This window comes from Cibotium barometz, chromosome 40 (genome assembly GCF_041138505.1).
Source record: "Cibotium barometz isolate CiBa-2024 chromosome 40, ASM4113850v1, whole genome shotgun sequence".
Lineage (NCBI taxonomy): Eukaryota > Viridiplantae > Streptophyta > Polypodiopsida > Cyatheales > Cibotiaceae > Cibotium > Cibotium barometz.
In genome coordinates, this window is record NC_141085.1 from 8,560,898 (window position 1) to 8,588,699 (window position 27,802).

General features: G+C 49.3%; 1 protein-coding gene across 1 annotated transcript in view; it reads right to left on the minus strand.

Moving 5' to 3' along the window:
* The window catches only part of LOC147615165 (DNA-binding protein), an 81,811-nt gene that overhangs the window by 38,292 nt on the left and 15,717 nt on the right, over positions 1-27,802 (minus strand). The window contains exons 2-9 of the mRNA XM_086779179.1: positions 19,559-19,663; positions 19,377-19,445; positions 19,136-19,225; positions 18,947-19,030; positions 18,636-18,800; positions 18,343-18,530; positions 18,133-18,205; positions 15,859-15,912 (exon numbers count right to left, since the gene is read on the minus strand). Coding sequence (XP_086635305.1) covers positions 15,859-15,912; positions 18,133-18,205; positions 18,343-18,530; positions 18,636-18,800; positions 18,947-19,030; positions 19,136-19,225; positions 19,377-19,445; positions 19,559-19,663 — 828 coding nt within the window. The remainder of the gene's footprint in view (positions 1-15,858; positions 15,913-18,132; positions 18,206-18,342; positions 18,531-18,635; positions 18,801-18,946; positions 19,031-19,135; positions 19,226-19,376; positions 19,446-19,558; positions 19,664-27,802) is intronic.

Here is a 27,802-nt window from a genome sequence, read left to right on the forward strand (position 1 = left end):
GAGAAGGTGCTCAGTCAGTTCTGTGTCGGCTGAACATCGAAATAATTAGTTGAAGGTGCAAAAGGATGGTTTTGGTTTGTCTGAGTTGAAGGGAGTGATCTGGAGTCACAGCTGACTGTTAGAGCTCTATCAGGAGTCAGCAGAGTCAGAAGGCTTTTGTGCTGAATGTTGATCCAGTGTCAGTTGTGTGTCCATTGTGATGGATCCTAGCTTGGTTTGAGTGTTCTGAGTATCTAGAGGTGTCAGCTGATGCAGAGGAGAGGAAGCCTGCATCAGCTGCGTCAGTTGTGCAAGCTTTGAGAGGGCAGTCAGGTTGGAGGCAACGGTATGTCAACTGTAGTCAGCAGAGAGCCTTTATGGAGATATCTCTTTGAGATTGGAGCAACCTGAGGGTCTAAGAGTGTCAGAGGACACATGTGAGAAGGTTTCTGTTTCAATGGTTGAATCAGCCAGTTCTGTGTCAGACTACTGAGTCGGTTTTCAGTCAAGTTCAGTCAGCCTACTATCAGCAGAAGGTCAAGAGAGGGTCAGCCAAGTGTTCAAGAAGATCTTGCAGTTGTCTTTGCTGAGATGGACGCATTGGTCCATAATGATACATGGGATTTGGTTGCACTACCAAAGGACAAGAATGTTATTGGTCAACTGATGTTGGAGGAAGGTTGGTGAGCCTGGATAACATTTGCCGGCACAAGAGGAGGATTTTGGAGGCAGTTTTCTGTCAGTTGTATATCATCTAAGGTGAATTCGAGTGCTCACAAGCGCTATGGAGCTCTGAAGCAAGGCCTTGAAGTGTGTTGATGTTGGAGGACAGTTTGGGAGTCAAGCGGACATATTTTTGACTGGAGTTATCAGCCAGTGTCTAATTCGGAAGACAGTCAACATCTGTTCTGTCTATGTCAACTGAGAGTGTTTCTGGTCAGTTGGTAGTTAGCTAAATTCGGCTGAAAGATTATAAGGGAAGATCAGGGCCATTGGAGATCAGAGTTGTCCTAGGAGGACGTTTGGAAGAGGTAGCTATACAGTTTGAGTTTAGAGTATGCTCAAGTGTCTACCTGTGTCAACTGGAGACCAAGGGATGTCAGCTGAGTGTATTGGTGCCTTCATTTGGTGTTTGTGTTGGGTTGTGGTGCTAGGTGGTAGTTCTCTCCTCACAGTGGTGTGTTTCGGACGGGCTATAGAGGCAGGACTCCCTGACACATCATTGTTTTGGTGTCCCCACTGAGGAGGGCTTTGAAGCACCCTTCAGCTTGTTTGCAAGTCTGAGAGTTTTCAGTAGAACACATGGCAGCCATGATGACATATCCGATGTTCCATGGACATGCTGGAGAGGATCAGATGCTTTGTGGCAGGAAATCCAGAAGATAAAGCATAACCTATCCGATGTGTTTTGACAGATTTGTGGACCACCTTTGGGGAAGATAGGACACTTCCTTGGGAACTGAGCACTTGTGAAGAAAAGACATGTTTATCCAGTCCCTTCATGCAGATTTGAAGGAGAAAGTGGAGTTGAAGAGACCCTGAGGATAGCTAGAGAGAAGGAGTGGAAATTATAGAGGCTGTCTCTGAAGCAAAGGGAAGTTGATGCAGGGTATACCTATCAGGAGGATGGGAGGTTATGTCTATCTTGTGCTACTCAGAAGAGAAGAAATGCAAGATCTTAGAAGAGGGGAAGAAATGCCAAATCAGCAGCAGAGGTCGGAAGAGAGGCAACCAGGGACTAGGATGGATGATGTTCAATGCTTTAACTGTGGAGTAAGGGGTCATATGGCACTTCAATGTCTGCAGCCAAGGAAAGCACTAGGTGGAATATACGTTGTCATTCAGAGACAAGAGGTCAATAGGGCTGTTGATTATTTGAATGAAGTTAGAGAGGATCAAGTGACAGCAGCCATCCCAAGGTCAGAGAAGTGGGAAAATCAGCTTTGAAACTGGTGTGACAGGGTCTTTAGATGGATCAGATGATGAAACAGATCTGGACCACAGTTTGTTAGAAGTAGCAATGGGAGTCCCATGCATTGATGCTCATGAAGTCTTGGGTATGCTTATAGAGGAAGTAGAGAAGGTTTTGAAGGATGTTGGTCCTATGTTTTCAGGAAGGGGTCTGGAGGAGAATGGTATTGTGAAGCAGACATCTGAATGTGTACTAGAAGTGACACGGGATTCCATGGATGTTGAGGATGCCGAATGTGATCTGGATGAGCTAAATGATGCTCTTCCATTCTTTAGTGGTTTTCTGGAGGATGTTGATGTTGAACCTTTGGATGTGAATGATGATATGGACATTCAGCCAGATGGCTGTGATGATATGCTTGAAGAGGGCTGTAGCCTGCATAATGTGAATTGATTGAAGATGATCCAGAGTTTGGATGATGTGATAAGAGGACATGATGATGGTATCTTTGCTAAATCTAGTTTGCAGGAGGAGAAATTTTCTGAGAAGACCTATAGCTCAATGTTCAGGGGTAATCACCTTGTTTTTGAAGATGCTTTGGATGGGATTTCTGTACTCAAGGTTCTTGGAGGTGGTCTGAATGAACAACTCTTTGATGATGTTAGGGATGTTGCTGCTAATGTTGTTGAACCCTTGAATGTGGGCTGTATGGGTATCCAGCCCGATGGCTCTAATGAATTGGATCAAAGTTGTCGCCTGCATGATGCAGAATATTTGGGGAATGTTCAGAACCTGCATGTTGTGAAGAATAATGATGATTTTCCTGAGGAATGTTTGCATGGCGTTTAGAGCTTGGTTGATGGGAAGAGTGGGCATAATGAGGGTTTTCTGCAGATCCAACTTTACAAGAAGAAAAGTGCTTTGAGGAGATTTGTGCCTTTATGCGTAAGGACGGTAATGTTGATCTTGAAGAATGTTTTGGTGATATACCCTTTTACACTGGTTCTTGAGGATGATCTAATTGGGGAGTTTTTTTGTGATGGTGACAATTCTTTTAAGCAATGGAATGAAGGCATGATGGAACTTGGAAGCTCCCGCCTCCACCCTGCTCTGCGCGCCATCGCTCCCCCCCCTTCCTCGCGTCCTTTCCTTCCGCCCCCCGTTTGCTCCCCTCTGCTCGCCGTTGCGCCCCCCCCCCTCCTTCCTCGCTGCTGCGCTGCCCCCCCCCTCCTTCCTCGCTGCTGCGCCTCCCCCCCTCTTCGCCAGTTCGCCCCCCTCCCCTCTTCGCCTGTTCGCCCTCCCTCCCCACTGCCGCCAGTTCGCCCCCCCGCCTCTTCGCCTCTTCGCGCCCGCCTCCCTTCAGCAGCGCCCCGCCCCCCTCCCTCTCGCGTTGTTGCCGTCCCCCCCCTCAGGGCCTCTCCTCCTTTTTTTCGCCCCCTCCCTCCTCTTTCGTGCTGCTTTTCACCCCTTGGGGGTTTTTGTTTTTTCCTCATCTTCATCCGTCCTTCCGCCTCTTGGTGTGCAGCCCGCTTCTTGCAGGTTTTCCGCTTTCGCCTCGCCTTCGCTTGAGCTTCAGACTCTGATGGAGACTCCTCCCGCCTCGCCTCAGAGGGACTCTTCCGCAGCCCCCTCGCCCGCCCCTGAGGACATCCCCATCAGGCTTTCTCTTTCGCCGGAAGAGGAAGCGAGCCTCACCGCAGAGGTGGAACGCCTTCAGGCTCACTCCACCATCTGCCGAATAGTCGGCACTCGCCCCAGCAGAGGGGAGATCAGGGATCTACTTCAGGCTCGCCTTCTTGCAGATGTGGGCAAGATCCTGGATGTACAGCTCCTGGGCCGGGGCCATTATCAGATCGAGTTCGAGGCCGCCCAGAGCGTTGCCAAGGTCCTTGCCATGAGTCCTCTGGACATCAGGGGTGCTCGGGCTTTCTTCAGACCTTGGCAGCATGGATTTGACCCAGCAGCGGCGGAGCAGGGAGAGCGCCTCTTCCATATTACAGTTTGTTTCCCTGGTCTCCGCCGGGAGTATCTTCCGCTCCTCTCCAGGCTCGGAGCACTGGTGGGCTCGGTACTAGAGACGGGCCCCTCAGCAGCTTCAGTGGTGGCCAGAGCAGCAGGGCTACCTTCGGTCAGAGTGTTGGTGTCTGACATCTCCTCCCTTCCTAAGGTCATTCAGTTACCTAGGATAGGGGGGGGGTGGATAGATCAGAGAGTGGAGTTTTCAGGGCTCCCGAACCAGTGCTTCATATGCAAGCAGGTCGGTCATCTGGCCAAGGCCTGCCCTCGCAGGAGACCTCGGCCCTCACCACAGCAGCAGGCCACTGATGGCCCGCCCACAGATTCGGCTCGGCAGGCTGCCTCAGGGACACCTGCTCAGGCCACAGAGACCTCGGAGTGGCAGCCTGGACAGGGGCGCCGTCGAGGGAGACAGCCACAGCAGCACGCCCAAAGACCGCTGCAGCAGCAGCCACAGTCTCAGCCTCACTGGGTTCCCGTGAGGAACAGATTTGCTCCCCTTCAGGAGGAGACCCCTGCAGCGACCGAGGACCAGGAGATGCCAGCTCCCCCTCCTTCACCCCCCCCACCCCCGTCCCCTCCCACCGCCTCGCTTCCACCATCGCCTCCTCCCGCCCCCGCTCCGGTCTCGGCAGCGGCTCCCTCTCCTCCTCCCTCGCCTCCGCCTCCCCCTCCTCCCCCTCCGCCCGCCTCACCTTCCCGGGAGACCCTGGCAGTTCCCTGGCGCTCACCTGCAGTCCGGAGAGCGCTGAGTACTGACCTCGCTCGAGCATCACAGAGGAGACCTATGCCGATTAGGGCCTCACGGATTTCTTCTATCCGCAGTCGGCTGAGTCGCCTCAGCATTAGACAGCGCTCGGAGGCCTTTGATTACACCTTCACACGCCTTTTTGGAGCAGAGGGCCCCCATGAGCCAGCACCCATTCGAGTTCATGTAGTGATACCTCCGGCCCGCGGGGAGGAGGCACTAGACTCAGCGGTGGCCTTCTCGTTCCCTCTATGTGGACCTTGTGATCGGGAGTGGACTCTTGAGCTCGCTCTCAGCACTTTGAAGACTCAGGCAGTTGAGTTTTCCCACCACATGAGCGACTTGGAGGTGACAGATGTGATAGGCCGACTTTGGGAGTTGGCTCATTTTTTCTTGGATCCCGGGAGTGTGGATACCTCAGGGATTCGGCATTTGGTCGTGCGCATAGTGGCAGACTTGGCACGCGACCCTGGATATGTGAGTGTACACGAGGTTTCTATGTCAGAGCAGGAGGCAGTCGCCATGGGTCACAGCCACTGGCGCCTGATCCGGGATTCTTGCAGTACACCGGGTGGGCAGATTCGCAGCCGTTCGGATGGGGACTACTCTCCATCCAAGCCACTGGCGAAGGCCCGCCGTACGGCTGAGACAGCATCCTCCTCGGCAGGGCATCCATGAGGATCATCTCATGGAACGTACAGGGCCTTGGCGGAGCACACTTTATACGCTATCGAGGCTGCTTGAGGCAGGAGCTTCAGAGATGCCTAGTTGGTGGCAGCATTGACATTTTGATGATGCAGGAGCACCACTTGGGTGAGAGCAGGATCCGGAGATGTGGTTCGGTGATGCCTGGTAGATGGGACACTTTCTGGTCTGCAGGGTTTGGTCCTTTGGGTGGACAGGGAGGAGTATGCATGGTTATTGCAGATGCATGGCGGCCGGCCATTGTGGATCGAGGGATCATTGTGCCTGGTAGAGCACAGTATGTCATTCTGAGGATGCATGACGAGCTATTGGGTGTGCTCAACATCTATGCGCCCAATCATGCTAGTGCCAGAGCAGAGTTCTGGACTCAGGTTACAGATGCATTGCCAGAGGCCGCACATTGGTGTGTTGGGGGAGACTTCAACATGCTTGAGGACCCGGCAGATAGGGTGGGAGGCAGTCATGTTACAGTGCATGGCACGGAGCTTGCAGCTTGGGACCGGTTTTGCATGTCACTGAGGATCACTGATGCATGGCAGCATGGGGCTTTCTCCCGGTCTCAGGACAGTCTTAGTTTCTTTCGGTCGGATCGCCGGCAGGGAGGGACTAATCTTTCACGGATTGATCGATTTTATGTGGGCGACTGGTTAGGGGAGCGAGGGGGCTCCGTCGGCATTCTCGCTGGCACTTCATTTTCAGATCATGCGCCAGTTATATTGACATTGGAGGAGGGGACACGGGAGCCTCCCGCGACATAGTTGCCCAGGGGAGGACGGACTGACGCCGGCCTTTTTTATGCGCTATTGGGATCTCTTGGGGCCTGGCCTCCGCAGGGGCTTTCAGCATGTTTTGGACACTGGGGTGATGCCGTAGAGCTTTTCAGAGGGCTTGATTTATCTTATCCCCAAGGGGGAGGGAGTATCTGATGACATTCGGCATTGGAGGCCTATTACGATCCTCAATACTGTCTACAAGGTCTTGGCAAAGGCCTTGAGTTTGAGGATCCAGCCCTTCCTGGGGGAGTTGATTCATGCTACTCAGACAGGATTTGTCAAGGAGCGCAGTATCCTTGACAACATCTTTACTTTCTGGGAGGCGACGGCCCGAGCTAGATTTCTTGGAGAGGACTTGGTCGTGATGCTTCTCGATTTTGAGAAGGCATACGATAGAGTTGATTGGGGATTCTTAGAGGGCACTATGCTTCGCCTGGGCTTTGAGCCAGGATGGATCAGAGGGGTGGCAGCTCTGTATTCCACAGCTCGCAGCCAGGTGCTGATTGCAGGAGGACGGGGGCCGAGTTTTGAGCTGACCAGATCAGTCCGTCAGGGGTGTCCTCTCGCCTCTTTCCTTTTTCTCTTCTTTGCGGAGGCTATGAGTATGTATTTGACGGCAGAGGAGGTTGGCTTGAGAGGACTTCAGCTCCCAGTCCGGGGGGAGGATTTGCTGGATGCTGAGTTTGCAGACGACACGGGCTTATTTTTGCATGGCCAAGAGGCCAATCTTATTCGGGCTGAGCAGTCGCTCCAGGTTTTTAGTGCAGCTTCGGGAGCATTGATCAATTGGCGCAAGACAGTGGCCTTTTGGATCAGTAGTGCTCCCACTCCGGCATGGAGCCCGGACCCCGGTTTTAGATGGATTCCTCCAGGCACAGCAGTGCGGTATTTGGGATGCCAGATTGGCCTTGATTTGTCACTTGAGCAGCAGATTGCCCCGCTTCTTCTGAGCATTCGGAAGAAGCTATTGTATTGGAGTACAGCTCGACTATCCTTGGCTGGGAGGGTGGTGGTGGCAAATCAGGTGCTGTTAGCGACCATGTGGTACATTACGTCTTGCTGGATTTTCTCGAGCTCTTGCATCAGCCAGGTACAGAGGCTGATCAGGAACTTTCTGTGGTCTGGGCGGGACGGTCAGCCAGCTCGGGCAAAGGTTGCATGGGCAGTTATTACACTTCCGCTGGCTCAGGGCGGTTTGGGCATTATAGATCCAGTCGATCAGAGTAGAGCCTTATTGGGGAAGCTTATTGTTCGGGGGTTGCTTCCAGGCGCTGAGCCCTGGAAAGAGCTCCTCTTGCTGCGACTGCAGGCTCGGGCGCCCCTGCAGGGGGTACTTGGGCACCAGAGATTCGCTGGATCTTCATAGAGATGAGGAGGACAGGCCTCAGTAGAGGATGGGAGGACAGATTTGCTTTGAGCATCCTGAGAGCTTGGGAGCTGCTGAGACCGGGGCTCTCTCAGCGGCCTCCTTCTTGTGTTGAGGAGCGGGCCAGACAGCCGCTCATCTGGAGCCCAGCGGTTCGTACGGAGCAGGGTCATATGCTGGGTTCTCGGCCTCGTCTAGCCTGGGGACCTTTAGCGGCAGGCCCAGCTCGTAGTTTTGGAGACTGGCAGGCTTTCTGCAGTCTACCAGAGGAGATCCAGGTGGAGAGGCTGAGTCACTTCAGAGGGGGGTTGATTATGAGGGAGGATATTCAGGAGGCACTCACAGAGGAGTGGTTCACACCTCTCGAGACAGTGGCCCCACGGTGGATGGGAGCCTTTACACAGTTGGAGATCCTGATTGCTGTCAGAGCTAGCACTGAGGATGGCAGATGCCTCTACTATGAGATTCAGGATGAGGGCAGACTCCAGAGAGTGGAGGAGGAGTTGCCTTTGGTTGCAGAGTGCACCTTTCAGAGGATTCGGGTAGTGGCTGCCGCTTCTCGGAGGTGGCATATTGACCCCGACCCTGCTGATGTGCTCCCGGATTGGCGCATATGGACATATGCAGCGCGCCCCTTGGCCCGGCTACAGTGGGACCCCGGGGAGTACGAGTGGCATGATCCTTATGCATCCCTTGAGGCCACAGAGATCACCTTTTTCCAGTATACTGTTCGGCTGGGACGGCATATTTTGACGGCGAGGAGGACGGTTTCTCCAGCGGCAGCGGGGCATTGGCGATTGCAGGGACTCTCACAGGAGTTCCTGGAGGATTTCTGGGCTCGGCTCTGGGCTAGCCGGCAGGCCCGCAGGATCTCGGCTTTTCAGTGGCTGGTCGCCCACAGGGGCTCAGCAGTTGGCACTTGGCTTGTTTACAGTGGTCTTTCGGCAGCCTGCGTCCGATGCGGCCACCCTATGGAGACACAGAGACATTGCCTTTGGGACTGCCCTCAGGCACAGCAGATTTGGCTGCGGATGCTGCGTATTCTGGCCCCCCTCTCTCCAGAGGGTATGTTTACGTGGGGTGCCGTTGCTTGGTCGACTTCGTCAGGGCCTGCTATGGGCTATGAGATGGAGCAGGGCAGTCAGGCCATTAAATTTATTAGGGGCCAGCCTCGCCTGGTTCCGGCACCGGATTTCTCGTCCGCCAGCTGGACACAGGAGAGGGATTTACGATGGGAGCTCCTCAGCAGCCTCACCATCTGGTTCACCTGGAGGGCCCGGTGCTTTACGGCCTTTGAGGGGAGATTGGAGCCACCAGCAGAGACTGTTCGGGGGATTTGGCAGGAGTTGATCCACACCCTGCGAGGACAGTACGACCGCATCCGGGGAGACTCGGATGAGGCGATCTTACGGCGCCAGGCCTTTCACACCACTTGGCGCTGTGGCCCGTTCTACACCTTACACACGGGATCCCCCCGTTGGCACTACAGGCCACCTGTTTGGCTCTTCCCCCCCCCTATTGTATGATTTAGCCGCTCAGTTCTTTATACTGATGCTTGTATTTTGTAGCACCTAGGGAGAGTCTCCCGGGCTGCCATGATGTATTCGCTGCTCTTCTCTCTCTTAGGAGCAGGAGAGATCTTTTGTAGCCCTTCGGGCGTTTTTATATAACTAATGAAAGGATCTTTTCTCGGAAAAAAAAGAAAAAAAAAAAAGGCATGATGGAACTTGATAGGAGTGAAGGGATTGAAAGGAGGTTGGATAGTAACTTTCCATGGATGATGCAGCTATTTGATAGGGGCAAGACTCAGCGGGAATTCAGGTGGGTGGATCAATTCAGTTAGTTGGCTTTGGAGGATGGTGTTATACCCGTTTGATCTAGGTGGACAATCAACTAGTAGGAGTTTGAGCTAGAAGCAATCTTTGAATAAGTGGTTTGCCAGAATTAGTGGTTGAGCATAAATGCTCTAACTAGGGGGGGTTCTGCAAACTATGATAGGTTTTTCGTGCTCAAGTAAAATGCCCAATAGATGTGCCCATCGAAACCCCGGAACTGAAATAAGCCCGTAGATGTATGGTTGAAACCTTAGAAAATAGATGACTATTGCGTGGCCAAGAGTATAAGCGCAAGTACGTGAAACCAACAAAGGAAGTGTATGGGCGAGCTAAAGAGCCAGGCGGTGACACTTTCTGGAAGGAATTGAGGCGGTGACAAGTTAAGAAGGGAATTGGGGGAAGATTTCGGAGACTCTCCAAGGGGATGTGTGGCTAGAGATCCCACCAGAGAGAGGAGAGCGCAGATTGCAATGGAGTGTCTCTCTTGCCGGACAGTTTCATTTAGTTTGTTGAAGGTTGCAGGCTAGAGTACCTGAGATTTTTCGAGATTGCAAAGAAGGAAAGTTTAGTGAGAGGAAATGTTTGGATCAGAGCAGAGGGTGAGCTTGAGACCGGAGAATTGGCTAGGCGGTGTGTTCCCTAGGTTCTCTGTGCAGCTTCTCTATTAGAGACTTGACCTGGATCAATTCATCCTCGACTGTAGTTGTTGAAGATTAAACTATGAAGTGTTGTTGCCAGGGTCTACCTGAGGGGAATCCTTGAGCTTTTGGTGTTTTCTTCTTATGTTTGTGCCCATGTCTCAGGGCTATTGAGACTCAGAGGTGTTTTTGTTTATATGATGAAGTCTGAGAGTTTGGGTTAAATCAGCTATGTATGGATACAAAGTCTTTTGTTTGATGTTTCAGTTGTGGCTAACGTGTTGATTTCATTGAGTTCATGGAGATTGAACCCCTATGTGTGCCAGTCGGATGACTAGTGAGGTGTTTCTGACTCATTCAGAATCAGATGGGAGAAGATACTCAGTCAATTCTGTGTCAGCTGAACATCAGAATAATCAATTGAAGGTGTAGAAGGATGATTTTGGTTTGTTTGAGTTGAAGGGAAGTGATCTTGAGTCACAACTGACTGTTAGAGGTTTGTCAGGAGTCAGGAGTCACGGTCAGCAGTCAGAAGGCTTGTGCGCTGAACGTTGATCCAGTGTCAATTGTGTGTCCATTGTGATGGATCCTGGCTTGGTTTGAGTGTTATGAGTATCTAGAGGTGTCAGCTGACGCAGAGGAGAGGAAGCCTACATCAGCTGAGTCAGTTGTGCAAGCTTTGAGAGGACAGTCAGATTGGAGGCAGTTGTGTGTCAGCTATAGTCAGCAAAGAGCCTTTATGATGATATCTCTTTGAGATTGGAGCAACCTGAGGGACTGAGAGTGTCAAAGGACACATGTGAGAAGGTTTCTATTTCAGTGGAGTCAACTGAATCAGTCAATTCTGTGTCAGACTACTGAGTTAGTTTTCAGTCAAGTTCAGTCAACCTACTGTCAGCAGAAGGTCAGGAGAGGGTCAGCCAAGTGTTCAAGAAGATCCTGGGGTTGTGGCTTTAAGGTCAGCTCATGTTGGAGGAAGGTTGGTGAGCCTAGAGGGCATTTGCCTGATTGAGGACAAGAGGAAGATTTTGAAGGCAGGTTTTTTTTGTCAGCTGTGTATCAGCTGAGGCAAATTCAGGTCAGCAAAGCAGTGCTAACAGGTGCTATGGAGCTCTGAAGCAAGGCCTTGAAGTGTGCTGATGTTGGAGGACAGTTTGGGAGTCAGGTGGACGTATTTCTAACTGGAGTTATCAGCCAGTGTCTAATTCGGAAGACGGTCAACATTTGATCTGTCTGTGTCAGCTGAGAGTGCTTTTGGTCAGTTGGTAGTTAGCTGAGGTTGGCTGAAAGATTATAAGGGAAGATCAAGGCCATTGGAGATCAGAGCTGTCCTACGAGGACGACTGGAAGAAGCAGCTATACAGTTTGATTTTAGTGTGTGCTCAAGTGTCCGCTTGTGTCAACTAGAGACCAGGGGACGTTAGCTAAGTGTACTGGTGCCTTCATTTGGTGTTTGTGCTGGGTTGTAGTGCTAGGTGGTAGTTCTCTCCTCACAGTGGTGTGTTTCAGATGGGCTATAGAGGCAAGATTTCCTGACACATCAACGACAGGGCGCTAGCGGGAGATAGGCGAGGAGCTGGCGACGTAGCTGAGGGCAGGAGAGCCGGTGGCGCAAGACGCTGCAGGCGGCGTGAGAAGCTATAGGCAACAGAGACAATGATGGAGCTGGTGGATAAGGCGAAGGCACAAGTGGCAGTGTCAGGACTCCTGCGTTAGCAAGCGAGGGGCAATGCTGGCGAAACAACAACTGTAGGGCGTCGCAGGTGTGTAGCTTGGATAGTAGCTGGGCAGCTCATGGATAACCAAACTTTGATACCATGATAGATTGCATGGTACCAGTGACTCGTGAGATGGTTGCTGCACAAAGAGCGGGATACAGGAGAGAGAAAGAAAGAAGGCTGTATTAACGTCTAGTAGAGGCCGAACTCGACCTATGAGACAAATCAATGTACAACTGTCAATGTCTTCTGGATGTCCAAAAAAAAAGGACAAAATAAACATGAAATAAACTATGAAAGTACTGAGCTAGTGGGGGGGTGTGATGGATGGAGTACTACTGCTAGAGGCTCAGTATGCAACCTATATGTGTAGGGTATACAAGAATGCAATGCAGATCTTGTCAGAATACGCAGCGGAGATGATGACCAGATCTGGGAACACGAGCAAAAACGCATGCAGAAAAAAACAGCACAAGAGAGAGAGAGAGATGTAGGCGTGTAACTCTGCTCTGATATACACAAGAAAATCCCGGTACGATACAATGAGTGGTATGGGGGTGGGGGTCTATTTATATGCCCCAACAAGTGCAGTCGGCCTGCTGTAGGCAGCCGACTGTTGCTGAATCTCCACGACCAGCTAAAAACAGCCAGTCGGCCAGTGTATCAGCAGTCGGCCAACTCAGTAAGGGAGTCGTGGACCAGTGCCTTCAGTCAGCCAGCAACTGGGCCCTCCCGCCACCTCAGGGCTGCCTCCCAAGCCACAGAAAAATGGGGAAAAAATAGGGAAAAATACGGAGAGTGGGAAAAAATGATAAAACACCTCATAAGGGCGGGCACACCCACAACAAAGGCCCTGGTGTATAAAACTAGACAGGAGATGTGGCCTTTCTCGCCACAATCATTACAGGTCCTCTCTGCCTTCAGTTTCTCGCGGTCAGCGTCGGACTTCTTCTCAGAAGATGAAACCTTCCCTTTGCCCGAGTTATGACCTTTCGACCGTTGGCCAGTTAAGGCCTCCGAACCTCCACCTTGAGGAGGGTTCGTGAATCGTTCCTCCTGGTCCAGGACCATGGGCTGAGCCTGCCACTGGTAATCAAAGACGAGTAAAATGCTGAGTACGAAGAGGGCAAGTGTGACAGCAACGTGATGGCCATGTCCTCTGACGATATCTCCTTCCCAGCCTGAAGAACTTCCTGCTGAAGAGCCTGCAGCTTGTTAATATGCTCCCGCATCGTCGACGACTTTGCAAGGCTCATAACCCGCATTTGTACTTCCAAGGAAATAAAGTGAGGCCAAATGCTGCCATATACCTCTGGCCAGCGTCATATGTTTTACATGATTGATTACCTGTGGTGTGCAGTTGAGAAAGATAAACGAACGGACCCTGGCGTTGACACGATCCCACATCTGTGTCTGAGCCTCCCGGTCCTTCCGGATCGACGGTAACTCCCCTTCCTCAACTTCCGGCCGTGGAACACCAACAACGACGAAATCAGCGAGGTCGTAAGACTCCAAAACATATTCCATCATCACCTTCCATATGCCGTAGTTGCTCCCGTCCAACTGACGGTCCACCGGGAACGTGGGGAGGGTCGGGATCTTCACATGTCTCTCGGCCATCTCAAACAGATCTGCCATAGCGGGGATGTACTCTGAAAAGGGTGGGTGGGTAGGAACAAGGAAGAACTAAAACCTGCAAGTGGCTGTCCAGCAAATCAGCCCGCCTTCCTCTTGCTTCTCCTCTTCCCGAAAAGTCCAAAACAGTCCACCAATCAACCACAAAACAGTCCCCTCTTGCTCACACAAATCCCAAGAACTATCTAGAGCCTAGGGCTAGCAGCAGAGATAATGACCAGATCTAGGAACACGAGCAAAAACGCATGCAGAAAAAAACAGCACAAGAGAGAGAGAGATGTAGGCATGTAACTCTACTCTGATATACACAAGAAAATCCCGGTACGATACAATGAGTGGTGTGGGGGTGGGGACCTATTTATATGCCCCCACAAGTGCAGTCGGCCTGCTGTAGGCAGCCGACTGTTGCTAAATCTCCACGACCAGCTAAAAACAGCCAGTCAGCCAGTGTATCAGCAGTCGACCAACTCAGTAAGGGAGTCGTGGACCAGTGCCTTCAATCGGCCAGCAACTGGGCCCTCCCGCCACCTCAGGGCTGCCTCCCAAGCCACAGAAAAATGGGAAAAAAATAGGGAAAAATACGGAGAGTGGGGAAAAATGATAAAACACCTCATAAGGGCGGGCATACCCACAACAAAGGCCCTGGTGTATAAAACCAGACAGGAGATGACTTCTAACAGATCTGTCTAGCTCCAACCAGTACCATACTGGGGCTCGGAGATCCGCAACGCGCTGAAGTGTAACCCCCTCCTGTGTCAGGGTAGGCACTGGGATAGATCTCTGGAAGAAACCAGTGAGCTAGAGCTGTCACCCACCTCTCCCTGTGGTATGAGTCCGTATTAGTCTCTCTGTGGCGCTGTGTCTCTAACAAGAACTGGCCAAATCTGCGCTAGTCTGCGGAATCCATGATCTGGCGGAGTGAGGAATGTCCACTGAAGATGGTGGTGTATCTCTCTCTAATGACACTATATGCTCTACATCTGCATACATAATGTTCCTCACTCTCAACCTCCTCCTGGCATAGTCTGCATATCCTCTGCTCTCTGGGGATCCGTGCTGCCCTACCTGCCTCAATCTCAAGCTGGTGTGATGACACTCTGAGCTGGCCAATCGCCACTCGGGCACTGTGAGGCATGTACACATCCATGTATCTAGGTCTCTGTATGAATCCATCCGCTGAGATACACATAAACTGATCTCTGTAGTATAGCATCTTCGGCGGTAGAGGCTGACTGGGTGTAATCCAAGTCTCTTGAGTGTATCGCTGCCATAAATCCTGCCGAAGGACTCTGTTCCTCTCACTGTGAGAGAGCTGGATGTGTGGTGCATGTATATCATACTGGAAAGGTGGCAGGTGATCTATGTCGAGACCATGCTGAGTGAGCCACTGTACCATGATCTCCTATCTCCACTCTCTGCAAGCTGCCTAGACGCCTCAAAAGCTCTATGTGAGAGTCGATCTGATGGCATATCTCTGATCCTCTGTATGAAGCAAATCGTCTGGAAGAGGGCCTCTACTAGCATAGGAGGTGCAGCAAACTCTGTCCGGACAATGTCATGTGGGACGGAGGGTTTGCTGCGGATCATCCGTGAATCTGAGGCCTCTCTATCTGAGACCATGTGGAGGTGGCGAGCCTAGGTGCCCAAGAGAGATTGTACAACTCAATTATTGATAGATGTTGAAGTGATGGTGACATTATATAAGGCAAGAGGCCATCTACCTCATTGACCCTTATTGAATGCACTCTTATCCACAACATCTAAGGGGAGGGGTAAAAATTGTTGAATGTGTGTTTGGTTGGTCCTAGTAATTCATCAATAAGTTGTGTATTCTACATTTGAGGGGAGGCATGAGTTCTCCTCTTTGATCCTCCCTAACTCTTGATTTCCGACAGATTGTATGGTTCTCCAGCCTAGAAAGAGGCAGCTCTGCTGGAAGATCCTCAATGATCAAGTAGCTAAACTCTTTAACTTGACACTCCTCTATCAGTTCCTTCAATAGATGATAGAACATGGAGCATATTGCATTTAGTGCCTCCACCACTCTCTCAAACAAAACAGTTGACATAAATGCTTTGGGCATTTTGTGAGAAGGCAAAGACTTACCATGCATGTCGTAACTCATATCCCGGAAGCCAACCTGCTCCTGAAGGAAGAGGATTCTCTAATGATCAGGTGGTTCCGACACCTAAAATCCGACGCAAGTCTTCTATCGGCTCCAGAGCACGGCTCTTCTTACACCAGGCAAGAGGGTTTTACTAACACTACCAACCACCTTCGTGGCTTTATATCTCCCTCCCCACTTACGGAACTTTTTTCAAGATGTTTGCAATCAAAAAGGAAACACCCCCTCCATCCCCCGTTTCTTTTCTAGCCTTACAAATATGGCATAGGATGTAATTGAGGAGGCTCTAGGAGTGGTCTGCCCTTCAGATGATGTGATCTTGGTGTACTGGTTTAATTGCCAAAAACATAAACTTCCAGCTCTCTCCAGGACTTCCAACAGAAACGAGATCGTTTGATTGACCGTTACCTTCATCTCTTTCCTCACATCATTTGCAAGAGCACTATTGTCTGCCTTCATCACCTGCCACACAATCCAAACAATCAATAACAAAGTATGCAACAAGAACAATCTCTCTCTAACAAAAATACATGAGTTTTCTAATTTTACAAACATGAAAAACTTCCACAAAAAAAGGAAAGGATATATGTCTTAGAATTTTTAATTTTCAAGAAGATGAAAAAACCTCTGAAAAAAACCAGCCCAAATGAAAATACTTCATAGCAACACCGAACAGGAAAAACTAGGCACCAAGAAGAAGCTGAAGCCTGAGATATCTGCAACATCCTTCAAAACCTAAGCAGGAGCTGAGATGGCTAAAGAACTGCTGCTAATGGAGGACAGTCTAAGTAGGAAAGTGAGCTGCCTTGCTGGAATGCACAAGGCTGGAGGATGGAGAAAAGGGAGAAATAGCGTAAGGGGTGACTTGTAAAGGCCCCTAATAGACCTACAGGAGGGCCGGCCTGACTACCTTGTAGTATTGGCACCCCAGATGATGGTGACCAGCAGCCTGACTGCAGCTGACTGGGCTCCCAGCTCTTACACCTCCAAGGCTCCACGTCTGCCAACCATGGACCAGAACTGGGGCTAGATTTTCCCTACTAGGCTGCCCATGGGCTACTCATAGCATGCCTCCTACTCACCTGCAAGACATGGCCCCCATCAAATGATGACCCCAGTTCAACTAGGCATTTTCATATTCTGATCCACCTGTCCAATTGCGGGCCAAGCCTCCCCTGGCTTTGCCATTAAATCTTTGAAAAAATCTCAGCTAGAGATCCATATTGTAATAGACTGCTCATGCAAGGGGGTTTTACAGGTACAGTGCTAGAAACCAAATACGAAAAGCTCATAATAGACTCCCTTCACGTCCAAATGAGGGTGAGCTACCTCTTAGGCCCGATACAGAGCCATAATTCTCTATTTGCAGCTTTGTTTGGTAGCCATGCTGGATTTCGAGATGATCTTGGTTAATCCCTGGCTTAGATAAATCCTTTCCATCCAACCTCAGCTTGCGACAGTCTTGGGCATCTTTTCTCATGCAGCAGCCTCCTACATCTAGGGTAGGATAGTGACAATTCAAAAATGATGAGCTCATCTAAAAGTGATAATGAAACTCAATGTGCTTCATGCAAGCATTGAGTTTTACGAAATAGATAAATAAAATAACAATAAAATTATTCCCTATTAAACCAGCAATTGCTGCGAAATGAATTTTACGAAAAAGGTATCTCAGCAGGACGCTAAATAAGGCTTTCACCCCCCTCCTAAACCTGCCCATCCCACGTCCGGCATGACTGCACACTCTAACCTTCCTAAAATGATCAACTAAACAATCCCTCAAGTTCTCCTTTTTATTGTCTTTATTTGTCGTGAATTTCAAGAAAAGATCATTGGAGGACTTGTAAAGAGGGCCCTAGAATCAAAATGGTTTTACACAATCTAAGAACTTCCGGAACATGAGTATAATCAGATTTTGATAGGAAATCTTTGATGTAATACGTTTCTGTAATGAAAACAGAGTATACTTTGAGTGAACGTAGGCAAGCTGTGTGTCTTTTCGTGCAGAAACTAAGGTAGAAATGCTGGGATCTTTGCAATAGCTGTGCAACTGTTAAGAGTTGCAATGTGAGCCTATTAGCTGTTGCAACCTTGCTCCCGTGTCCCCAAGAAATCAATCAACGTAAGTGCTTTAGAAGATGCATGAAGCAGAACTCGTACACCGCGTCCACACGAGAGTGCCACCATTAACTGCTGCTTGCTGATGCAGGAAACACGCCTCAACCCAATGTGAAAGAAGACCTTGCCACCAAGTGACCATGTTCCAATCACCCACCAATATACTTTAAGCCACAATAACTGGTTCATGTCTTGCCCAAAAGATAGGTGATGCCGTGATGCCGTGATCTCCAGTGCCTTTTAGCACCACATCCCTTGCTCCAATTATTCTCCCTGATTAAGAAACGCCAACTTTAAAGCTAAGGTCCGCTTCTAGTCAACCTTCCACATCAATATAGCATCCCTCAAGATGCTTTGTCACCAAAGAGAGATTTTTTGGCCTCTCCCCATCCTAGAGGGATTTTTTTCTTGCCCACCAAATTATTTACGAAACTCTTTATAATCTAGCATAGCAGACTCACAGCATGCTAGCGGATGCATGCTCACTCACAGAAGTTCCATAAAAAACACACAAGCGATGTTGTATAGAAAAGTAGAATGCAATAGTATCATGTAGACTCAAACCTGTGCATCAAGAGCCTTTTCTAGAACTTGAGGCAAAAGTCTCGCTGGATGACCCATGCGAACCAACTTCAACCTGCATGAAGTCATCCATCTTTTAGCCATAAATTTTCATCAACAAGGAAAGAGGAGAGATCTATGATACTCAAAACAAATAGCATATTTGGTTCAAATAAGGTGTTGCTTGAAATGAAGCAGATTAAAGATGTATACTTGTGAGAGGACAAGCGCTCCACCATATTATCGACTGCAATATTAGAAGCAGCACATGCAAGCACCTTGTGTCCACGTTTTACCTCCTGCAATATGATCTCCACCACAGCAGTAGTCTTTCCAGTTCCAGGAGGGCCATGCAGTAGCATGAAATGAGTGCAACTTAGTGCCCTCTGTACAGCTGTTCTCTGCATAAACGCACAGTATTATGTTTATAACATCTCTGCATCAACACCGAACCTTTCCAAAAGCCAGCCACCAACATCCAATAAAACTGTTCAGAAATATCAAACCTGAGATGGATCAAGACAAGCATTGAATGCACTGAATGCTGGAATGCTTTTGGAAAACGAAGGGGGGCTGGTACCAAAAAGCACAGGCACCAGTTCAGCTGCTGGGCCTTTCTGTACACCCTTGCTTAGTAGGATCAAGGTATCCTTTAACCTCCTGTAAGTTACCTTCAGAAAGAAAGAAAATGTTATCCAAATTGTTTCATAACAAGTTGCATTGTGGACACCAAACTGTGCTTCAAAGACACTATTATACCGTAGGGAGAAGCTACAAATCCTATAAACGAATGCTTCCAGCCATGTAAGAAACAAACCTCATTTGCAACTTTCTCAAGTCGAAGGGGTGAGTTCAATCCATCTTCAGGCACATCATCCACCACAACTGTGATTGAGGTATCCTGGTCAAATGATGTTTATGTGTGAAAATGGAATAACGACAGCATAACACAGCTCTACTGAAAAGAAAGGTGACTGCTAAGTGTACTGAAGCTCAAAATACTAGCCTTCACACGATACACAATGCCTTGACCAAGGGGTGAGCTGCTAGACTCTGCTTTATTTGGCTTCAAAATCACCACATCATGGGAACTTAACTGCATTCATACACACACTTTTTTCTGAGGAAAAGCTTTAGAGTTAGATGGATGCTCCAGATACAAACTTCCCATTGCATCATAAAATAGAATAACAGAACAAAAAAGCATGAAATCTCAAATGAGCAGCAGCATTATCTATGACTCAAACCTTGTGTGGAGGAAGGAGTTCCCCCTTATTAGGGTGCAGTTCCAATAAGGTCTTGCCCAAAAGCCCTGTCTAAAAACAAAACAATCTTAAGGAATATTCAGGTTTGACTTGAATCCAACACCAAAAAAAAAACATGAATTTTCAGGTAAAAAGACAGCATAATACTGAACAAAGACAGGCACCTGAACATCAGCACACTTGAGGTTCAAAAGAGCAGAACCTCGTTTCTGAGAGAGTTGTGTGTTAGTAGCTGTAATGGAATCAAGAGAAGCCGCAATCTCCGCCTCCTGTACAAGAGCACTCAAAGGTTTACCTCAAAAACAATGATATATCACATGGAGACGAGGGCCAAGGATCTACAAAACAATCATGTGAGACACCTCATACATTGTGCACCTTCCTAAACATTGCAAAATGTTATCAGTAGAAAGTCCCATAGCCAGACCCAACTCAAGAAGAAAAAGATAAGGTATCAAGCAGCTACAGGTTGCAAAGTCAATAAGCAAGCAGAAAAATCAGTTTATTTATCAAACTTGACTAGGGGGAGTGTGCAATCTCAATTTCATGCAAAAAACTTCAGACAACTTAATTGTGCATATAGCGTGCTGTGACATCACAGCTCCCATCATCGGCACCAATTAAAACTACAGGTACTTGTATAAAGACATGCCCATGCTAGTAGTTAACTTCATGCTGAGAATATACGTGTATACATGTAGGTTCGTCAACTCATGCATGTGTGCATGTGTGTGTCTGTGTGTGTGTGTGTGTGTGAGTGAAATGAAATGAAATGAAATGTTATATTAACGTCTTCAAAAGGCCATAATGACCTATGAGACCAAAAGTTACATCATGGTGGATCTGATACAATGTCTGGATAAAAAAACCCAAAAAATGAAAAATAAAGATGATACTATTGGCACCTAGAAAATGAAACTGGAACTGGAATATAGTGAGGGGAGGGTACGCTATGGAGGTGAGTGGAATATAGTGAGGGGATACAATATCATGTGGGACGGAGGGGTACACTATGGAGGTGCCTCCATCTCATAATATGTGCCGCATCGGACACTGGCGGATCTCCTCAATATCCTCTGTGGTCAACACCCTGACTGGGTGTCCGGCATGCCTCGCAAGAATAATCCGAATCTGCCGCTGCAACCTCCGTCTATGCTGGGATGCCCTCCTCCGTAGTCGTGGGCGTCTCAACCACCCAAGCTCAGTCGCACGGTCAATCAGTGTACCCCTGGTGTGGGCGGTATCCATGTCCTGCTGCTGCTGTGGTCCATCTGGCGCAGTGATGGCTGGACTAAAGAAATCTGTAATGTGCCTCTGAGTCTGGCTCTCTGTGCGCCTAAGCAAGCTATCTCTATGTCTCCGCAGCTCCAGCAAGAACAATCCCAAACACCTCTGGTCCTGGTACCCCATGACTCTGGAAAGTGGTCCAAAACCCTCTCTGAATAAACAGTGGAAACGACCACGTATCTCATAGTATGCAGTACAATGGCATATATAATGCAGCTCTGTCTCTGGCTCCCCATGGCATACTCGGCATATCCTGGCCTCAGCTGGTATACCTCTATATCGGCCAATCTCAATCTCAAGCTGGTGTGAGGATGTGCGAATCTGACCAATAGCGCATCGTACTGCATGAGACAAGTGTACATCCATGTAACTGGGTCTGATCACAAAACCATCTGCTGTGAGCTGAAGAAAATGCTCTCTGTAGAAAGCCATCTTCGTGCCCAGCTCCTCAGTCGGCTGTATCCATGTCCTCCTAATGTCCAGCTGAACTAAATCCTGACGGATGAGTCTGGTAATCTCTGTCCGTGTGAGAGTGAGAGAGGGTGCCTCCAGAGAATACTGGAAGGGAGGCAATCTGTCCATGCTAAAACCATGTGCCTGGAACCAAGATGTCATCTGTCCATACCAACACGCCGTGTCTCCCTGTAAAGCTAACTGTCGGGAGGACTCCAGGGCGAGGCGTGCATATCTGTCTCGGGGGAGATCCCACAAGCCATGTATGTAGGAGACTGATCTCGTAAGAGCCTCGATCACCAGAGGAGCAGCCGCCAGCTCTGCTCGAATAATCTCATGAGGTACCACGGCCTTGGCTCTAATAATCCTAGCAATCATAGATACCAAAGGCCTCTCCATACCTCTCCACCCGCCTGCGCTGTGATGGCCCACTGAAGGTCCCCATATCTGCACTCCATAAAGCATAGCTGATGTCACTAGAGTGAGAGAGAGAGAGAGAGAGAGAGAGAGAGAGAGAGAGAGAGAAGATGAGCCTTTTCAAATCATAGCCAAGCCAACAGACCACATAATCCATATGACACCAATGAAGCAAAGGAATGGAACTTAAACCAAGGATCTCCCAATTAGGAGCCCAATGAATAAACCGTTACGCCTGCACTCCACATACACACAGACACACACACAAACATGCGTGTGCAGGGAGAGAGAGAGAAAGAAAGATGTTATTAGCATCTACGAAAGACCCGAAGGGGGGTTGTAGGAAAAGCAGGCACCCACCAGGTACCTGTTGGAAGGTTGGCAATTTCGAGCTTGTGATCAATGGCTAGAAGGTGCCTTGGATTATCCCATCAGTGGAAGCATGGGAAGTTGAAGAGCCATACGTAGGCTAGAGTGGCACCTTGTCATAATCATCTCCTCCGGCCGGTGTTTTGGGAGGCAGCTCACCGGGAGATGGGAGCCCGGTGGAGGGATGCTGTAGTGCCCGTTGGGGGTGTTCGTGGAGCTCGATGATGATGCGTCTCCTTCGTGCGTTAGTCTTCCGCTGCGCATTCTGACATGGTATCAGAGCCCGGGCGCGTGTGGTCCTGGGTGGCTCAAGCGTGTGTGGTCCTGGGCGACCCCCTCGCGCCTCGGTGGCTTGCGGAGCCTCGAATCGAGGGAGGGTGTTGGAAGGTTGGCGATTTCAAGCGTGTGATCTATGGCTAGAAGGTGCCTTGGATTATCCCATAAGTGGAAGCATGGGAAGTTGAAGAGCCATATATAGGCTAGAGTGGCACCTTGTCATAGTCATCTCCTCCGGCCGGTGTTTTGGGGGGCAGCTCACCGGGAGATGGGAGCCCGGTGGAGGGATGCTGCAGTGCCCGTTGGGGGTGTTCGTGGTGCTCGATGGTGATGTGTCTCCTACGTGCGTTAGTCTTCCACTGCGCATTCTGACAGTACCCTTTTCCATGCAATCGGTGGCCACCCCTAGAGGCTATCTTTACCCTATAAAAGGGACCAAAGGTTGGTCAATAGCCTTGTCTTGTGGTCTTGCACACAGCCTTGTGGGCCATCTAGAGCATAAAACGCAAGCATCAGAAGGGTGGCCAGTTCAGCTACAGCAGTTAGTGTTAATGCACAGCACTAGGAAACCACTGGGAGTAAAACCTACAGTTCTCTGTAGCAGGTTCCTCCCGCCCATCTGCAGCCCATCTGCAGCAGGAGAAAATGCACACAAGGCAGCTCCAAAACACAACAGTTTGCAACCTTTCCGGGCAACAAAACACAAGTACTAAGGGCTGTAAGTAAGCGTCAATTTCAGGTCAGTTTGTAGGTCATATTCAGTCCATTTAAGTACTTCATTCACTTGCAAGAAATAACCTATAAGGTGGGGGCCCTTGAGAGGGTGGATTGGGACCTAGTCGGGTGTTCATTGTGTACTTCTCTCAACCCTACTCCTTAATCTCACTTTTCAACAGTGTTTAAGCATCATTATCTTATTATTAAAGTGCTTCCGCAAGCAAGTGCATGTTACACTTAAAGCTCATGATAAGGAGCTGGCCAAATCCATGTGAATGACCTCTTTACCTTTCTATTCACTTAAAAATTTTAACCTTTACACAAAGGCTAAAAGACAAAATCAAAGGAACTTCACCTGAAGGAGCTCCGCTGATTCACCTGCTCCATCATCTGCAGAGGAGGACAGCTACTGCACTACTGCTGCTCATCTGCTACTGCAGATAGGTGATGTCGGGCCTTTGAAGAGAAGCGCCACTTCAATTGTTGTAGGTGTGGCTGTCATCTAGTATAGCTAAGAGCTCAACGCTGGGAGATGGGTTGGGACTTTGCGACAGCCAGAACCCGTTTGTACAAGGCAAGGTTCTGCGCAGCTGCTAGCTACTGAGAAGAACTACTGAGCTAATGGAATGCTGTAGCCTGTAGAGAAATGCCATCAGATTGCTTGAGCTCAGAGAAGCTAATGGAGGTCGTTGCTACCATAAATGCTGCTGTTATCTATAGATGAAGTTCCTGTGTCTGCAGATCTGGTGGTGATGGCAGGAGCTTGCTACGCCATAGCCGAGTTGATGTGCCACCTGTGGAAGTGAAGCTAGAGCTGATCTCTAAATGATGGAAAATATTGCTCAGATTGCTGAGAGGATAGCTGCTGCTGCTGCTGCTGCTGCTCTCTCTCTCTCTCTCACACCTCCATAGTGTACCCCCCCCATCCCACATGATATTGTATCCCCTCACTATACTCCACTCACCTCCATAGCGTAGCCCCCCCTCACTATATTCACACCCTATAAGGGTTTCTGTTTGCCTTCCAGTTCCAGTTTCATTTTCTAGGTGCCAGTAGTATCATCTTTATTTTTCTTTTTCATTTTCTGGTTTTTTATCCAGACATTGTATCAGATCCACCATGATGTAACTTTTTGGTCTCATAGGTCATTATGGCCTTTTGAAGACGTTAATATAACATTTCATTTCATTTCATTTCTCTCTCTCTCTGCATGGTTCTCTGTCACGTGCATCCCGCACTTGGATGCCACGTAGACATATCTGTACAAGAAGGTGCAGGACTTGGGGTGGAAAACTAGTCCCATGTGAGCCTAGTCCGGGACGAGTCTGCCAAGGTTCCACTCCATTCGTCCGAGGTCAAGTGTGCATTGTCCTACACATGCGTCCAAGGTCAGTCCGCGCTATAAGTCTCCCTCTGGAATGATGTCAGTTGCTATGTGTGTTTGGTCTGTGGCCAGATGCCAGATGGCTATGTAGGTTGCATGTAGAAGGGGGGTATCCCTTAAGGCTACCCCAGAAAGAGGATTATACCCCATGTTTGGGTAGGGGGTAGGCCTTAGGCCACCCCAAGGGACCCATGGCCCTTGCCCACCAGCCCAGGAGGGGCTGGGCAGGCTGTCGGCCAGCCCAAGAGGGCTTGGCCAGGCAGCCGACTTGCCTTGGGCCAGCCCAACCAGTTGGCTAGCCCATAGGGCAGCCTGGAATGCAAGCGGCCAGAGCCCAGAAGGCTGTTCAGCAGCCTGCGCAAGTGGCCAGTCAGCCCAGGTGTGAACACGCATGATTTTTCAGCATTAAATGCTACTTTATGTAGTCGTGAGGCTTTTTCAGTCAGCCGACCCCGGATAAAACCAGCCGACTAGGATTAGAGAACCCAAAGCATAAATCAGTTCATTTATCTCAGATTTCACCAAGTGCTGAAGCCAATCAAGGGGCCAGGACAGCCAAGGAGAAGCTAACGCTAAGGGTGAAGGATTGAAGGTCAAGGGCAGAGGATTCTCCTCAGCCAAGAAGGTTCAGGTTCAGTCTTTTATTTCAGTTTTGCATCATTCTAATAAAAGCAAATACACCATCCGTGGTGGGGGCCCTATAGAGGGTATTTGGGACCCAATACTGTGTCCTCTTCTCCCTCTCTCTCTCTCTATTTTCTGCACATCTATATTCAGTTTTGTGCGTTATTTTCGTCGCGAAAAGTGTGCTGATTTCGGAGCATTGAAGTTACCGATCACCCCCGAAGCTCCCACATGTTACATTCTCAGTATATGGGCTCTGCATGGACCACCTACCACCCCTTCAGTACAGTCCGGTTAGATCTTCTCAGCCTCTACACCCACTGCACATGGATCACACCTTTGGAGCTCCCAATCAAGATGCACTTTTATAGAGATCACTTCCTCACGCTCACTAAGGATAGATACATCCAACAGCCAGGCTACCTGAGTGTTCACATGTCCCATGCCATGCAGCTTGCGATTGGCCAGATATGGATTTCATCCCACCGCCTCAAAGTGGAAACAGGTAGAGCTGAGCACGTCTTCAGAGCCGGGGGGGCGGGGGGGGGTTTCATACGGAGACCCAGAGAGGAAAGAATTTGCCGATTATGCCACACAGAGGTTGAGACAGAGGAGCATTACATATGTCATCGCCCAATATACTATGAGATCCACGGGAGGTTTCACTATCTACTTCCTGAGGGATTTGGTCCACTCTCCACGATCATTGACTTCCCGGACCAACGTTGCCTAGGCCTCTTCCTGCTTGAGCTCCACAGACACAGGGACACTTTCTTGAGAGAGCTTCCACCCCAACCCCTCCCTCGCCAGCCGACCATCGCCAGTTTCTTCCAGACCCAGGAGGTGGAGGACACCCATACAATGGATCTTGTGGACCTACCTTGGCCTGCTCCGGATCCACCTCGCCCGAGAGGAGTTACCTCGGACCGAGCCTCCGCTTTCCAGCATGCCTGATGCCCCTAGCCCCCCGAATGTCGGCCACAATACCCTCATCAACTCCAGATCCAAGACATGCTCCACCGCCATCGAGCTACCTTTCCACGTGACGCAGCTGAGGGAGACCTCTCAGCCATACTCATTAGCCCCATGCTTGATAATTTGGAGAGTGGTATACCATCTATTGGGGGATGATGCTCCTCTCGTGTTCCATGTTCCTGGTATTATTCCATGATGAGTTTCCATGGACAGTTTTGTATCACCTCAGTGAGATAGCTATGTTTTGTTTTTGTTTTATTTTCCATTTCATGATGAGATATGCCATGGTATCACTTTGGTCTCATAGACCCATTGGTCCTTTAGTAGACGCTTAATATTTCTTTCTTTCTGCAAGAGATCACGTATGCAAATCTAGTGGTGATGGTGAGAGCTTGCTCTGCAACAACAGCCTAGTTGTGACACACCTTTGAGTATGCAGGGCACAGCCGGATACTAGATAGCTGTTAACACGCAAAGTCAGACAACGCAAGTGACACGTGGCAATGATGACGCAGTGGCAATGATGTGGCATTCGGATAAAGCTAGTTGTTTATCCTTGCTGGAGACCTCTTAGCTATCGACCCCAGCCACTCCATTATTTTACCTCTTTCGACCATGAGCTTTGGAAGGTTGAATTCACATTAAACAATTGTAATGTATTATTTACATGCGCGATCGCCACTTCTATATGAAAGGCGCAATTAATTAAGGGTACTAACGAGTATAAGGTTTACACTAGTGTAAGCGGTCTAGGAGGCTTAGGACCTAATTTTTAGCTTTGACCACCTAATCCCAACCCCTCATTCTCTCTTGTATTCTCCTATGCTAAGCAATTGAGTGCTCTTCTTCTCTACTCTCTTCTTCTTGCCTATCACTTGCCTTGCTTGATTTGAGCTCTAGTGTGCTTGTTTGCGCATGTGAAAGAGAGATCGAGCTACGAGGAGGGTGGAGCTTCCCTTGTGTGACGGCAACGTGGAGGTCGAGCTCTTGTGTGCTCCATCAACAATGCTTCCTAAGAGGATCGGGGAATCCAAGCATTCACCACAAGGTTAGTGACATACCGTGACGTGACAGTGCATTATAGGCGACACCATGGTATATTGGTTGGTCGGTTGAGCTCATGTGCTCTTGATGGTGGTTTAGCAATTCCCACGACATTGGTAGTACACCTACACCTTTCCTATGGCATTAGGAACACCCATTGGCCGACAACAATACTATTGGCCGACTAGGAGCATTTGTCACCATTTGGCCACCCAATTGGTCCACCCGTGCTTTCTTATCATGTATGTACATTGGACTGGTGTCCATGGCAGTTGTTTATGGCGGGGATTGATGCCACTCATGTGATACTGTAGACTTGGCTTTCCGTTGGGACTTGTGCCTCCGTGTACATGCCCGAAAATGCTTGGTGGATTGGTGTTCCATTGGGTCGTACCTCATGTACTTGCCTGGAGCACGTCTATTTTAGTATAGTCTCATGAACGGGGATTGTCCATACCAATGCTGCATTGCATAGCATTTTTATGTGCTTGCTTGCAATTGAAATTGCATGCTGTTTTCATGCTTGCTTGACCAATGTGTAGTTCCGGGTAAGGGGACGCCCGCCCGTGAACCGTGCGTGTGAAACTGTCTGCTGACATGGTTGTGTGGCATGTGAACAGGTGGTAAGTATTACCCAATCTAGGCTCAAATAGCGCTTAGGACATGGCCAATATTTATAAGTGAGTGCGTTCCCACTTCATTCAAGTTTGGGCGCCCAAAAGTCACTTGTAAATTATGACTGCTTTCAAGTTCACACTCACTGAAGTCCCGAGGCGGACAAGACTCAATGTCCAGGACCTGATCCTCCCCTTTTACTCATAAATGGGCATCTCCCCATGTCCCTTCACCTGTTTGGATCCC